This window comes from Salmo trutta, chromosome 34 (assembly GCF_901001165.1).
Source record: "Salmo trutta chromosome 34, fSalTru1.1, whole genome shotgun sequence".
Taxonomy (NCBI): domain Eukaryota; kingdom Metazoa; phylum Chordata; class Actinopteri; order Salmoniformes; family Salmonidae; genus Salmo; species Salmo trutta.
In genome coordinates, this window is record NC_042990.1 from 9,797,692 (window position 1) to 9,810,351 (window position 12,660).

At 46.2% G+C, this 12,660-nt stretch overlaps 1 protein-coding gene across 2 annotated transcripts in view; it reads right to left on the bottom strand.

The window, feature by feature from the left end:
* Positions 1–399: 399 nt before the first annotated feature.
* LOC115173523 (glutamate receptor ionotropic, kainate 5) overlaps positions 400–12,660 on the bottom strand; it is a 106,827-nt gene continuing 94,566 nt past the window's right edge. For both annotated transcript variants that reach the window (XM_029731693.1, XM_029731692.1), the window contains 8 exons: positions 10,929–11,042; positions 9,763–9,872; positions 9,306–9,479; positions 8,372–8,537; positions 7,660–7,885; positions 6,065–6,193; positions 3,332–3,498; positions 400–2,602 (listed from right to left, as the gene is read on the bottom strand). In XM_029731693.1, the coding sequence (XP_029587553.1) occupies positions 1,949–2,602; positions 3,332–3,498; positions 6,065–6,193; positions 7,660–7,885; positions 8,372–8,537; positions 9,306–9,479; positions 9,763–9,872; positions 10,929–11,042 (1,740 nt within the window). In that variant the 3' untranslated portion in view covers positions 400–1,948. The remainder of the gene's footprint in view (positions 2,603–3,331; positions 3,499–6,064; positions 6,194–7,659; positions 7,886–8,371; positions 8,538–9,305; positions 9,480–9,762; positions 9,873–10,928; positions 11,043–12,660) is intronic.

Sequence of the window (12,660 nt, forward strand, 5' to 3'; positions counted from 1 at the left end):
AGCTCCCCTATTTAATGCAACAGTCATAATGTATTCAGTAATCTTACCAACAGCTGACATCAAAAGTCATAAGTGACCTCGAAATAAACTAATCCATCCAGGATGTCTGAAACCCTTCTAGTGACAGAGAAAAATGCATGCTACTTGTTGCTTTTACTGACTGAATGACTCTATTCTGCACTGCACTGTAGCTCCTTCTACTGAGACATAATGTATTGTTGAGGGCTCTCATGACTTGTATGGACCGGCCAGTGCAGTGTACAACATCCTGTGTGACAGACCACCAATGACACAACTAGATACAGCAGGAAATTGTAACTTATAGATATTAAATCAGGTTTATGTTCATGCACACACACACACAGGCACGGACATATGCAACGACACCAGATTCAGAAGTTTGTGTACTGTTTTTTATTCCAAATACCTTTTGTGAGTCTATATATTTTACATAAGACGACTACGCCCCTCTTACAGTACCCCACACTTCAACAGTAATAATAATAACAATATAATCGTAATAATATACATTTTGTCGTCATTTTCTTAATTATCCATTTAGCACTGGTATAGAAATCTGAGGGGAAATAAGAAAGAAAGAGCATTAAATATGACAAAATGCACTTTGACCCATTCTTTCCTCTGTATGCACACACACACACATACACACTTATGACCCCCATATGAATCACACAGAACACACATTAACACAGGTTTCCTCTTACCATTGGCCAGACAGGACTGTGCATTACGTTTCTCCTGTTCTGCTTCGTATAACTATACGCAATCATCGTTTTGTCTCATTTGTCATTCCTTGTGCTGAGTTTGGTATTCTCCTTTTCTCTTGCTATTTATATCCACTTTCTTAAATTCTGATCTGTTTGAAGGATTGACAACGTACCGTGTCGTTTAACTGTGCTCTGTAGCTCTGCTGCTCTGTCATTTGATGGGGCTACGATACACTAACTCTGTGTTTGAAACTCTGTGGCAAAACTGGCTTGTTGATCAGTGGAAGGCAAAGCCACACTCTGCTACTCTGACAAGCAAACACAGACTGTAATAATGAGTCCTGTGATCTGGGTGTACTGTCAGTATATGTTTTAAAGAAGGACACTTTAGACTATTGACCTTTGAACTTTGTTCCCGGGCTTGTGATTGGTGGGATAGAGACCTCATTTATGCACGAATGGTCATGATCTTCCACATTGGCTTTCTTAAGGATCTTTAATGACAGACCAAAAACACGAGTCAATAACTAAACAGTGACCAAGAAACCAATGATGACAATAAAAAGATATTCGAAATAAAGCAAGATAGAAAATAAATTAGGCGAGTTAGACTCTGAGAGAAAGCAAATCGAAAACACAGATCCCAAAGTTCAAGCTCTTCCAGCTGCTCTGGGGAAAAAAATATGCATCTTCTTGTGAGAACCAACTTCTTGAAGCGCTAGAGTTTCTGTGTGTTTGAAGTCTTATGGTCCCCTGAACCTCTCCGGCGCTTGTTGGATAGGTCAAGTCCCCCCATCAGATCCAAGTGAAAGAGAGAGAGAAGGTCAAAAGCCAAAGCAGGCAGCTTGAACACACTTATGCCTACTATTGAACGGTCACCACATGGTCTCTCACTGCATTGTAGGCAGCTAAACGGTCATATGTGGTCAAAAGTCATTTCCCACTCCATAGACAGCCTGTTCCATTGCTTAGCAGGACTCCTGGTTTAGGAGGACGGCCTTGACTAGGTTGGTGTCTCCGCAAATTCGGCCCTGGAGAATAACCCCTTCGCCGCCCCCTCAAACGGGTCAGAGTGGTTTGATCCTGCCGTGTCAATTCGCTACAAGCTCACAGCCCCTTCCGCTCCTCGTTCCTACGCGTTTCTCTGTTGAACCCTGACCTTTGACTTTTAACCCTCGACTCTTGTCACATGTCCGATCCCTCCGTCCTTCCGTCCCTCCTCAGTCTTGTTTCCCCAGCAGCAGGTCTGTGGTGGGCGCCTTCGCCGGGGGTAAGGGCCGCGGAGGGGGCGTGGGCTTAGGTTTGGGTCGCTTGGGGCTCGCTGTGCCGCAGCCGCCCCCCTCGCTGTCGGTGTTGGTGGAGGAGGGTGGCGGGGGTGGAGTGAGGCGGGGCAGGGACATGGAAGAGTGTGGGCCGAGGTGGGGCGGGATGCGTGAGCAGGACGATGCTGACCTCAGGCTCTGGATGCGCCGACACTCCTGGCAGATCCGCACGTGGGCACAGCTCCGGGAGGGTGGCGCCGTGGCAGCCTCGGCCGGGGGAGGGGGAGTTGTGGTGTTGGCACCCAGCGGGTCCTCCAGGAGGCGCTGTGGCCCCGGGCCCATGTCTGAGGGCCCCCCCCCTACGGCCCCGCATCCACCCCCTGCTGCTCCCCCTCCGCCAGTCAGGTGGCCCGAGCTGCTGTACAGCTTGCCGTTGCTGAGGCGCATCTCGCGGACTAGGCGGATGGGTCTCGGAACACCCAGCTGGAGGCGGGTGGGGTGGCGCAGGACGCCGCCAGTGCTGGCCAAGGGACGCCGCCGCCGAGAGCGTGAGCTCTTCTTACAGGAGATGGCGTTGCGGAACTCAGTCAGCATCTCCTGACACACTGACACCTAGGTGAGAGAGAAGAGGAAGACAGAGGCAGAGAGAACGACAGGGAGAGGGAGAGGAGGGATAGGGAGATAAAGAGAGAAGGGGATGACCGTGTGAATGTGGGAGAGAAAGACAGAGGAAAATCTTCCGAGGTTTACTAAACTTGTTGCACTGTTCAAATGTGACCTCTGGGCAATGGAAATATGACAAATAAGTAGCTACCTCCAGTGACACTGACACACATTCAAAAGGATCTCACATTCAGAGCGAAGCTAAAGACGGAGACAGGAATTACAAAAACAAAGAAAGCAGCAAGCAGAGATAAAGTAGGGGCAAATGAAAGTCACAAACAGCGTTTTACCCAGACGACAATGAAATAAACAACACAATGGACTAGCGGGAGGAATAACAATGACCAACACAAAACATAGAGACAGAGACAGGAGTGAGAGAGAGAGAGAGAGAGAGAGAGAGAGAGAGAGAGAGAAAGGGGGAGAGAGAACTGAATCCCAGACAGCCTAGACAGAGAGCTAGAGAGACGAGGGAGCGAGAGAGAAATGGAGAGAAACACAGGATAAAGAAAGGAAACGCAGACATCGACCATCACCCACTGTTTGCTTGCAGCCATTTACACATCGACACGACGACGCCGAAGCACAACACTCACTGCACTGCACTACACACCACACGAGAGAGAGGGAGAGAGAGAGCGAGCTGGCGGCTGGAGTTGTGTTGCCGTAGTAACCTACTGGAGGGTGTCTGTGGTTTCGGCCGGGGCAGGAGTGAGGGCGTACCTCGTCTGTCTCTGCCGAGCGGCGGGTGGACCACACAAACTCCATGACGGCCACGAACACGGCGACGATGAGGCCACAGATCAACACCACGAAGATGCCCCCGATGTTCTCCATGCCCAGACCTGTGGAGGAACAGAGGAATGATGTTCACAGTTGTAACACAGATAGAGAGGGAAGGGTAGGGCTGTGTGTAAGGACATACACTTGCACACACATGCACGACACGCAAGCACGCACACACACATAGGGCACAGAAAAAGCACAGGACAAAATGAAATAGCCTCCACGGGCTCATAAGGTCATTTTCATGCTCTCTATACAAAGCCTTAGGGGCCGAAAAGCTCGGTGAACCTTAAGCGGCCTAATGTTCCCACAGAGAGTGTGTGTGTCGCCAAAGACTTCAGTCACCCAAGTCATGGACTGTTCTCTCTGCTACCGCACGGCGAGCGGTACCGGAGCGCCAAGTCTAGGAAAAAATGTATCCTTAACAGCTCCTACCCCCAAGCCATAAGATTGCTGAACAATGAATCAAATGGCCACCCAGACTATTTACATTGACACCTCCCCCCTTTGTTTTTACACTGCTGCTACTTGCTGTTAAGATCTATGCATAGTCACTTTACCCCTACCGACATGTAGAAATTACCTCGACTAACCAGTACCACCGCACATTGACTCAGTACCGGTACTCCCTGTACATAGATAGCCTCATTATTGTTATTTTTTTGTGTTACTTTTTAATAAAAAATGTTACTTTAGTTTATTTGGTACATTTACATTTTAGTCATTTAGCAGACGCTCTTATCCAGAGCGACTTACAGTAGTGAATGAATACATTTCATGCATTTAAAAAAAATAATAATGTTGTACTGGCCCCCCGTTGGAATCAAACCCACAACCCTGGCGTTGCACACACCATGCTGGCGTTGCAAACACCATGCTCTACCAACTGAGCCACAGGGAAGACTGGTAAATATTTTCTGAACTCTATTTCTTGAACTGCATTGTTGGTTAAGGGCTTGTAAGTAAGCATTTCTCGGTAGGGTCTACACCTGTTGTATACGGCGCATGTGACACATTTGATTTGTTGTGGGTGTGTACAATTCAACAAGCCTGCATTCATTGACTTAATAAGTCAATCAACCACACAAATCCCCTTTGGCTCTTCCTGTTCTATTTCTAAGACAGAATATTCAACACGAAGGTTTTACATTTTTCAATTTTTTTTATCTTCAAAATGTCTCATAAGAATGCTCTGAGCAAGTACCCTTGTTATGTTGAGTGTATCAAAACAAAGGCTCAAGTCTCCCTGCTTTAACCTGAGGGCACTTATTTATCCCATGGATGACTCAGCCGTAACTAGTGTGTCTGGTTGAAAGTAGTGCACTATATAGGGATAGAGTGCCATTTGGGTCGCACCTGTGTCTTACTGCGGGGCTGCCAAATATGCAAACCACAAACAACATCTAGCGTGCTACGTCTTGTTCTATATCGTCCAGTCTGTTGCTTGTAGCTATCTAAGCATTTGGAATGGGAGAAGGGTTAGCAGATGTCCCAAAAGGAAACTGCAGAAATGAAAAATAAGAAACATTTCAGAAAAGGGGGGAAATGTCTAACACACAGGCAAGGCAAATACAAAAACGAAATTTGCTTTGGCACACAAACACACACACACACCATGTAAACATTTATATCCCCCTGGTAAAATGCAGTAATCATGACACTAATAAAATAAATCTTCCAAATTGAGTTTGTTCTTAAACCAATACTTGTTTTTCTCCTTATTTTTCTCCTCAGGCATCATTGCATGCGCTATATGTACCGCAATTTTTCACGTGGCGAGTGGCTCGTCACCTATGCTTCGTCAACAAAACAATAACAGCGGTGGTGGAGCGGACAGTGACGTAGTTTCCCCCTACTGCGGAATCCATCTTTAAGGATGAGGCATAATAAACCCAACATATTCACACACAACACACACATATCTAACGCAAATGTCATTTCCAGCTGTGAGTCATTGTGATGGGAATAGAATGGACTACATTTATCAATTCACTTGTGTCCACGATTCTGTGACACCAAAATACATTGACTTTATGAGTATCTAAGAAACAAGTGCTTGCTACTACTTGAGGAAATGTCAGCATTGTATTGTGTACAAATGGTATTGTGTACATTAGTAGTGTGCAATTCTAATGTAACTGCATAGGAGCTGGTTTGGAACAAATGAAGATTATCTCAGCGATTAGTATGACGGCTGACGGTTTCTGGGCAGTCGTTACCAAGAACAGGACCTGACGGAGATCCACTCCTGGATGGAAAAGTTGTGTATTTACTAGCCTCATTTAAGGTATACGATATGCTGGGCTGTGAGGGTGTGTGAGGGTTAGGGTCCTATTTCCCTACAAGTGTTTCATTCATTTTCATGCCTCTCAGAGTAGGAGTGCTGATCTAGGATCAGGTCCACCCTGTCCATCTAATCTTATTGATTTAAGATCAAAAAGGAAAAACTGATCCCAGATGAGCAGGCCCACTTTGAAACGCTTGATATGGGGGCCCCTGATCATTAGTGCTGGTACTTTGCCAGGTCTCCATTGCGAAAGAAGTCTTCTGACCTCAATGGGACTTCCTGGTTAAGTAAAGGTTAAATAAAATAAAAACTACTGGCACAGGTGGTGCTGTACCCACCCTTGGCTCGGTGGTCCTCCTCCTTGGGGCACTGCCCCCCTTCCCACCACCTCCTCTTCAGGATCTCCAGCCTGTTGTTCTCTGCCAGCTGTAACACCCCCAGAGTGATCTCCTCTTTAAACGGCGAGCCTGGGGAAGAGGGGGAGGAGGGAGAGCGATAGAGGGTGGGGGAGAGAAAGAGAGAGAGGGCGGGAGAGAAAGAGTTACAGAGAGGGAGGAAAGGAGAGAGGGAGAGAGAGAAACAGACAGACGGGGAAGGAGGGAGAGAAGGAGTGAAAGAGAGAGAGAGAGAACAATATCACTGTTGCTAATTGTGTTTACTACTCATTGTGTATCACCATGTCCTCATTATTGATTTCACTTCCTGTGTCGTTGCTTGCCGATTAAAGATAGTGACTTATCGTGCCAATAAAGTTCATTGAATTGAATCGAATCAAGATGGAGCGAGGAAGCAAGAGAGGATCGGGAATAGAGAGGGCTTTAAAAAGAGGTAGAGAACGTGGTGATGGAGAAAGAAAACAAGGGAGGGGGTGAGTGAGCGAGAGGGAGGGAGGGAGAGAGAGAGAAATTTATAATTGGGACTCTGCACTACATGTGAGCCAACTGTAACCATGGAGGTTGGCATCCATGCTGTTGTGCAAATACAACAAACACCAATTATACTGTACATGTAAGTCAGAGGTTGTAAGGTAGGCCAGCCAGACATACTGTTAATATTCAGTAATAGGCTAGTTAGCTGGGATGGAACCATCTGTGAACTCCACAGATGGATCTCCGCTAACAAAGCTAACAAAATGTTAAATGTCAAAAATGTTCCCCCTGAGATTTTCACTTTGGGACCTCTGTTCCCAAGCGTTCCATCCCAATTCCATCCCCGGCTAATAGGGAAGGCGAAAGATCTCACATATAGCTGGAGTCATGTAAATACATATTTTCCCCCCAAAAAACAAGGATCCAAGCCTGTCCTTAAATCTGTTGCTGAGAACCACCTATTTGTGTAACATCAAAGTTGCTGAGGAAGAAGCAACTGTAGCCATGGCGACAGGTTTCTTTAAAAAAAATGTGGGTGATGAGATGGGAGTTATTTCTGACCTTTGGGCTGGAAGGCCAATGTAAAGGCATGTTGATGAAAGAAAGAGGAACCGTATCCCTGGTCAGTCCTTGAGGGAAATGTGATACTGTATCTCTGAGGCCTACTTTGATGTTTTGAAATTCTGGGAATTCTTTGGGAAAAAATTGTCCCAAGGCTGTAATACATAGCCAGGAATCAATCTAAACCAGGTGGGTTTGATGTTAAAGTGGGCCTCCAGCAAGAACATGCAAGGTCACATTTATGTTTATCATCAAAATAAAATGAGAGAGGTGTACTAACATAAGTTAGATGGAAATTACACCAAATAAAAATAGAGGTGGTTAGGGTGTGAAACCGTAACTCTTGGTGTCCAGCATGCCTCCTAACCCATCCTTCTCTCCTTCCCTCATTCTCTCTCCTCCACCCTCTCCAACACTCACTCAGTGGCATTTTGATGGCAGTCCTCACTCCTTCTCCCCTATCCCCCCCCCCCCCCCCCCGACCACACTCCCTCTCCACTCACCCAGGGGCATGCCGATGCCGTAGCCCTTGGTGTCGAGAAGACCACCTATTTGGGTGAGGTTACAGTTGAGGCGGCGGTGGTACTTGTTCATGGTGCTCTCCAGCAGGAAGGCGTATTTAGAGTTGACCACGCGGGCGATGCCCTCCTCTGTGCTCTTCACAAACACACTGGGCTGCTTGGAGTGCATGTAGTTCCACATGCGCTGGTATGTCTGGTAGCGCGAGTTCTGTTAATGGGTGTGTTGAAGGTTGTCATGGCAAGACAAGAAGGGTTTTTGAACTTTTTGTGATACCCCCAACAAATACACATGAACCCCCATCCCCTTTCTCTCTCACACACACACACACACACACACACACACACACACACACACACACACACACACACACACACACACACACACACACACACACACACACACACACACACACACACACACACACACACCCCTGCACCAGTGGCATAGCACAGCTTAGAATGCCCCCCCACAACATCTGAGCAAGGCCCCAACCACATTTTTTTTATTGCAGTTTTATAGCTAATCTCATGCCATTTTACACATTTCTCCATGAAGCTGAGAGGAAATGTTTCTGTTTTAAGCAAATTTCCTGCAATTCTACACATATTGCAATGAGCCTTTTTGATATTTAAAGCTAAATCCTTGTAATTCTAAACATACATGTATGACCTGTTCACATCATAAAATCCCTACCATGAAGAAGGTCATGGTGGAGCCTCCTTGGATGGTGCCATATTGGATGTTTGTCTGGTCAGCCAGGTCGTCAGGAGACTCGATGGGCACCTCCATCCTCTGAACAGTAAGGAAGGCTGCCAGGTTGGCCGTGTAGGAGGAGATGATGATTAGAGTGAACGCCCACCTGGGATGGAGAGACAGGGGACAGGCATATTATCACAAGTTACACTATGGCAAAGTTAAGCCTAGCCTACTCCTGGACTAAAAAAGATACCTATATGATCTTAGTTGTTGTCCAGAATAGGGTGGAAGAATTATGGTACCTTTCCCAAAATGCAAATTTTTTACAAACATCCTGGTTGCATTTCCTGCTTTTTCACTACTTATTCTCTCCTGAGTCTTGGAATCTTCCACCCAGGATTTCTGGAAAACCTGGGAAATGTGGGTAAGTTACCAGAACCCTAGTCCAGAAATAGGCTTAATCTGTGTCCAGGAGACCATCCCATTTTACTACACCTCAAAGTTCTGTTATTTTTCTGAATCCTTGTGAAGGTCAAAATGACAAATTGTTGAACTCTTTCCATTCACAAAATGCTGTTGCACTGATATAATGAAACGTTTGTTGATCGTCTGAGCATCTACAGTACATAGCTATCAAAAAAAGGAACTTATTGCACTACTTTACCCTTTAGGTTTATTCTGAACAGTGCATTGCAGTATCAAGACAATTCAGAGTTAATGGAGCTAACAAACTAGAGTGAGAAGTGGGTGAGGTTGGGTGCGGCACAATACTGCGGCATAATATAATTCCCATCAGTATATGACTGCCATCTGCTTGATCTGATGAACAGTAGCTTGGAGAGAAGAGTAAAGTGGAGGAAGGGAGGAGGAAGGAATACAGAGACTGATACTGTAGCTAGACCCCCCTCCCACACAGCCCATACACACTCACCAGACCCCGGAGACGCAGCGCGTGGACAGGGCGCGGGGCATGATCTCAGAGCCCTGCTGCATGAAGCCCCCCACGGGGAACCACAGGCTGTTGCCCAAGGTGTACTGGTTCTCCAGCACGTCCTTTCGCCCCATAGGACACGGGTGGGAGTTGTACCACTCATACGGACTCAACCTGGGAGGTGGACAGAGAGAGAGGTGGACTATGAGCTTTAGTCTTCAACATATGATTTACACATACTAGCATCGTGTCTTAACCAGTGAAAAAAAGATCCCCAAAATTGCATTTCGCTTCTCTCTATTAGATAAGTAGATGAGGGAAAGCAGACATGTATAACCTCTGGTCCCAGATCTGTTTGTGTTGCATAGCCAACAGATATAGGACCACCAGGCTACTCTAACTAGTGGATGCAGGTTGAGTTGTCCCCCCCAGCCCACTAGGTGGCGGAGTTAGCTACCTGGCGGCTAGGAAGAGCACACAGCTGACAGCCAGGTAGGCCAGCAGCATGAAGAGCCACACGGCCGGAGAGAACGGGTCCAGGAAGGAGAAATAACCTGGCTTCCGTCCCTGATTGGAGGACGAGGACAAAGCTAGTGTTAACAGAGATCAATAGCGGACGGTGCAGTTCAGATTTCAAACACAGTGGGGCAGAGTATTGGCATTGATTGCATTACAGACTGGGCAATGTGAGTACAAGGTCGTATTCACTAGGACTCAACAGAGCAAAAGGTTTTGCAGCAGAAAATGGAAACAAGTTGTTTCAGTCCATTTTCTTCAATTTGGTGCCTAATGAATACGACCCACGACAGCTTGAGTAATTACATTGATAATGGAATATATTCGACTAAAGAGTAAATGTGGTTTGTTTTGTTTGTTGTCCATATATGATAATTGCTTTTTAGATGAATCTGGTTGGGAGTGGCACTTTATTTTAACATCTGCTTATAATCGTAGTTTGAATACATCCCTATTCATGACTTGTATATGATTACGTGTCCTCATAAGAATTTTAATTTTAATTTTACTAGGCAAGTCAGTTAAGAACAAATTCTTATTTTCAATGACGGCCTAGGAACAGTGCCCCTTGTTCAGGGGCAGAACGACATATTTGTATCTTGTCAGCTCGAGGATTTGAACTTGCAACCTTTCGGTTACTAGTCCAATGCTCTAACCACTAGGCTACCCTGCCGCCCTGATTGATTGATTGATGCATGTAATGTACTCGCCTATGGGACTAAATACATCCAGGTCTGATAGACATTTTTGCTAATGCTTAACAAAGCATTTTATCACGGGCTATAAACAGTTTATAGGCACACAAATAAAGTGTTAGCCGAGGTAGTAACAACTAAGCCATATACGGAACAATGTATACAACAGTGCATATTCCACTGCACCCCTGGTCCAGCTGGAGGCTTTCCATTGCTTTCCATTACTTTCCATTGCTTTATATTGCTTTTTCATAGCTAGAACTGACACTAAGGACATGGCAAGAGCCGTGACAACACTCACAGGGGAAAAGCACCAACATAGTAACAGCACACATAATCTGTACTCAATGACAGTGCCTTACCATTAGTGGTAAGTCATAACTAAATGGACTGGTCTCCGTGGCCATCTTACCAAATGGACTCTGTACAGGATGCTGATGCCCAGAGACATGAAGGGTTTGGAGAAATCTATGACCTTCTCCCTCTCTGAGGTGATGGTGAACCCAGCTACCGCCAAGTCTGCTTTCTGTAGGAGAGAGGGACAGACGGAGATGGATAGGGCGAGGGGGGTGAGGGAGAGGAGAGGAATAGAGGGATAGAGAGAGAGACAGAGAAAGAAAGTGAGAGAGAGAGAGCGATAAAGAGAGAGAAGGAAGGGAGAGAGAGAGAGCAATATAGAGAAGGGAGAGAGGGAGAAAAGACAACAGAGCGAGAGAAAAATATTGAGGGAGAGAGACATAAGACAGAGGGGAGTCGAAGAGAGAGGAAGAGAGAGCAGAGATGGAGAGAGATATATAAAAAAGCAGATGTTATCGAGGAGGACTTGAAAGCAGTCTTGACATGTAAGAAAGCAGGAGGGGAAGAGCCTTCAAGAGGGAGGTCTCGAGGAAGGAGAGGGGCGGGAAACACCATAGTCATCATAGAGTGCATGGCTGCTCCAACAAAAACAAGACCCCAGACACCTCTCAGTTCCTTAATTACAGCTTCATTGATTAACGAGGACAGACTCGTTAACGAGTTTCACCCACTTTCATCATGCCGTACCAGAAGAGAGGGAGGGAGAGAGAGAGAGAGAGAGAGAGAGAGAGAGAGAGAGAAGGGGGTGGGTTAGTGTGTTATTCAATGAACTGTTCAGGCAATGCTAATTTGTGTGTGTGTGTGTGTGTGTGTGTGTGTGTGTGTGTGTGTGTGTGTGTGTGTGTGTGTGTGTGTGTGTGTGTGTGTGTGTGTGTGTGTGTGTGTGTGTGTGTGTGTGTCTGTGTGCTTATTGCATAAGTAGGCATATTAAAAAATCTAGTGAGTGTGTATTTTCATGGAATTTACATAACTTTGTGTGAGGGCTCACTCTGCATATCCATTAGTGTGTGTCTCTCCGTGTGTGCCTCCAAGAGCGTGTTCACTCCACATGAGCGCATGCGTGTGTGCACTTACAGTGTGTACACTCTTAGAAAGAAGAGTGCTATCTAGAACCCAAAAGGTTCCATAGGAGAAGCCCTTTGAAGAACCATTGTTGGTTACATGTAAAAACCCTTTCCACAGAGGATTCTACACGGAACCAAAAATGATTCTACCTAGAACCAAAAAGGGTTCTACCTGGAACCAAAAAGGGTTCTCCTATGGGGACACCCAAAGAACCCTTTTGGAACCCTTTTTTTGTAAGTGTTGTGTGTGCACGTGTGTTCGTCAGGGTTTGTGCTTGCCAACCTACGCTAGGGCATCACAGGCTGCACCACCATATAATTAGCGACAGAGAGACATTTGATTAGCCTCTTAACGCGCCGGATGGGTCACGCACGGCTCCACTACCCCACCAGTAAGGTCATTATGGATGCCATCATCATTATCATTACCATTTTCAGTAACGGCATTATTAGACGCTATCGGGAGTCGAGATAGGGCCAGCAATCACACAGATAGCATCAGTAATTGCAATTGTCCTTTTTAGTTGCGGCGACAGCAGTGGCGGTAGAAGTAACGGGTGAGTCTATGTCGTTATCAGTCACAAACATAGTAGCAACAGTAGTGCTAGACACTGTGTTGTTACTATGGCAATAGCAGTTGAAGGAGCATTGAGTGTCTTGCGGATTCTGGTGCATTTTTGCTCTGCGTCACAAAGTGGTCCTGGCTGCCTGCTCCCCCTTCCT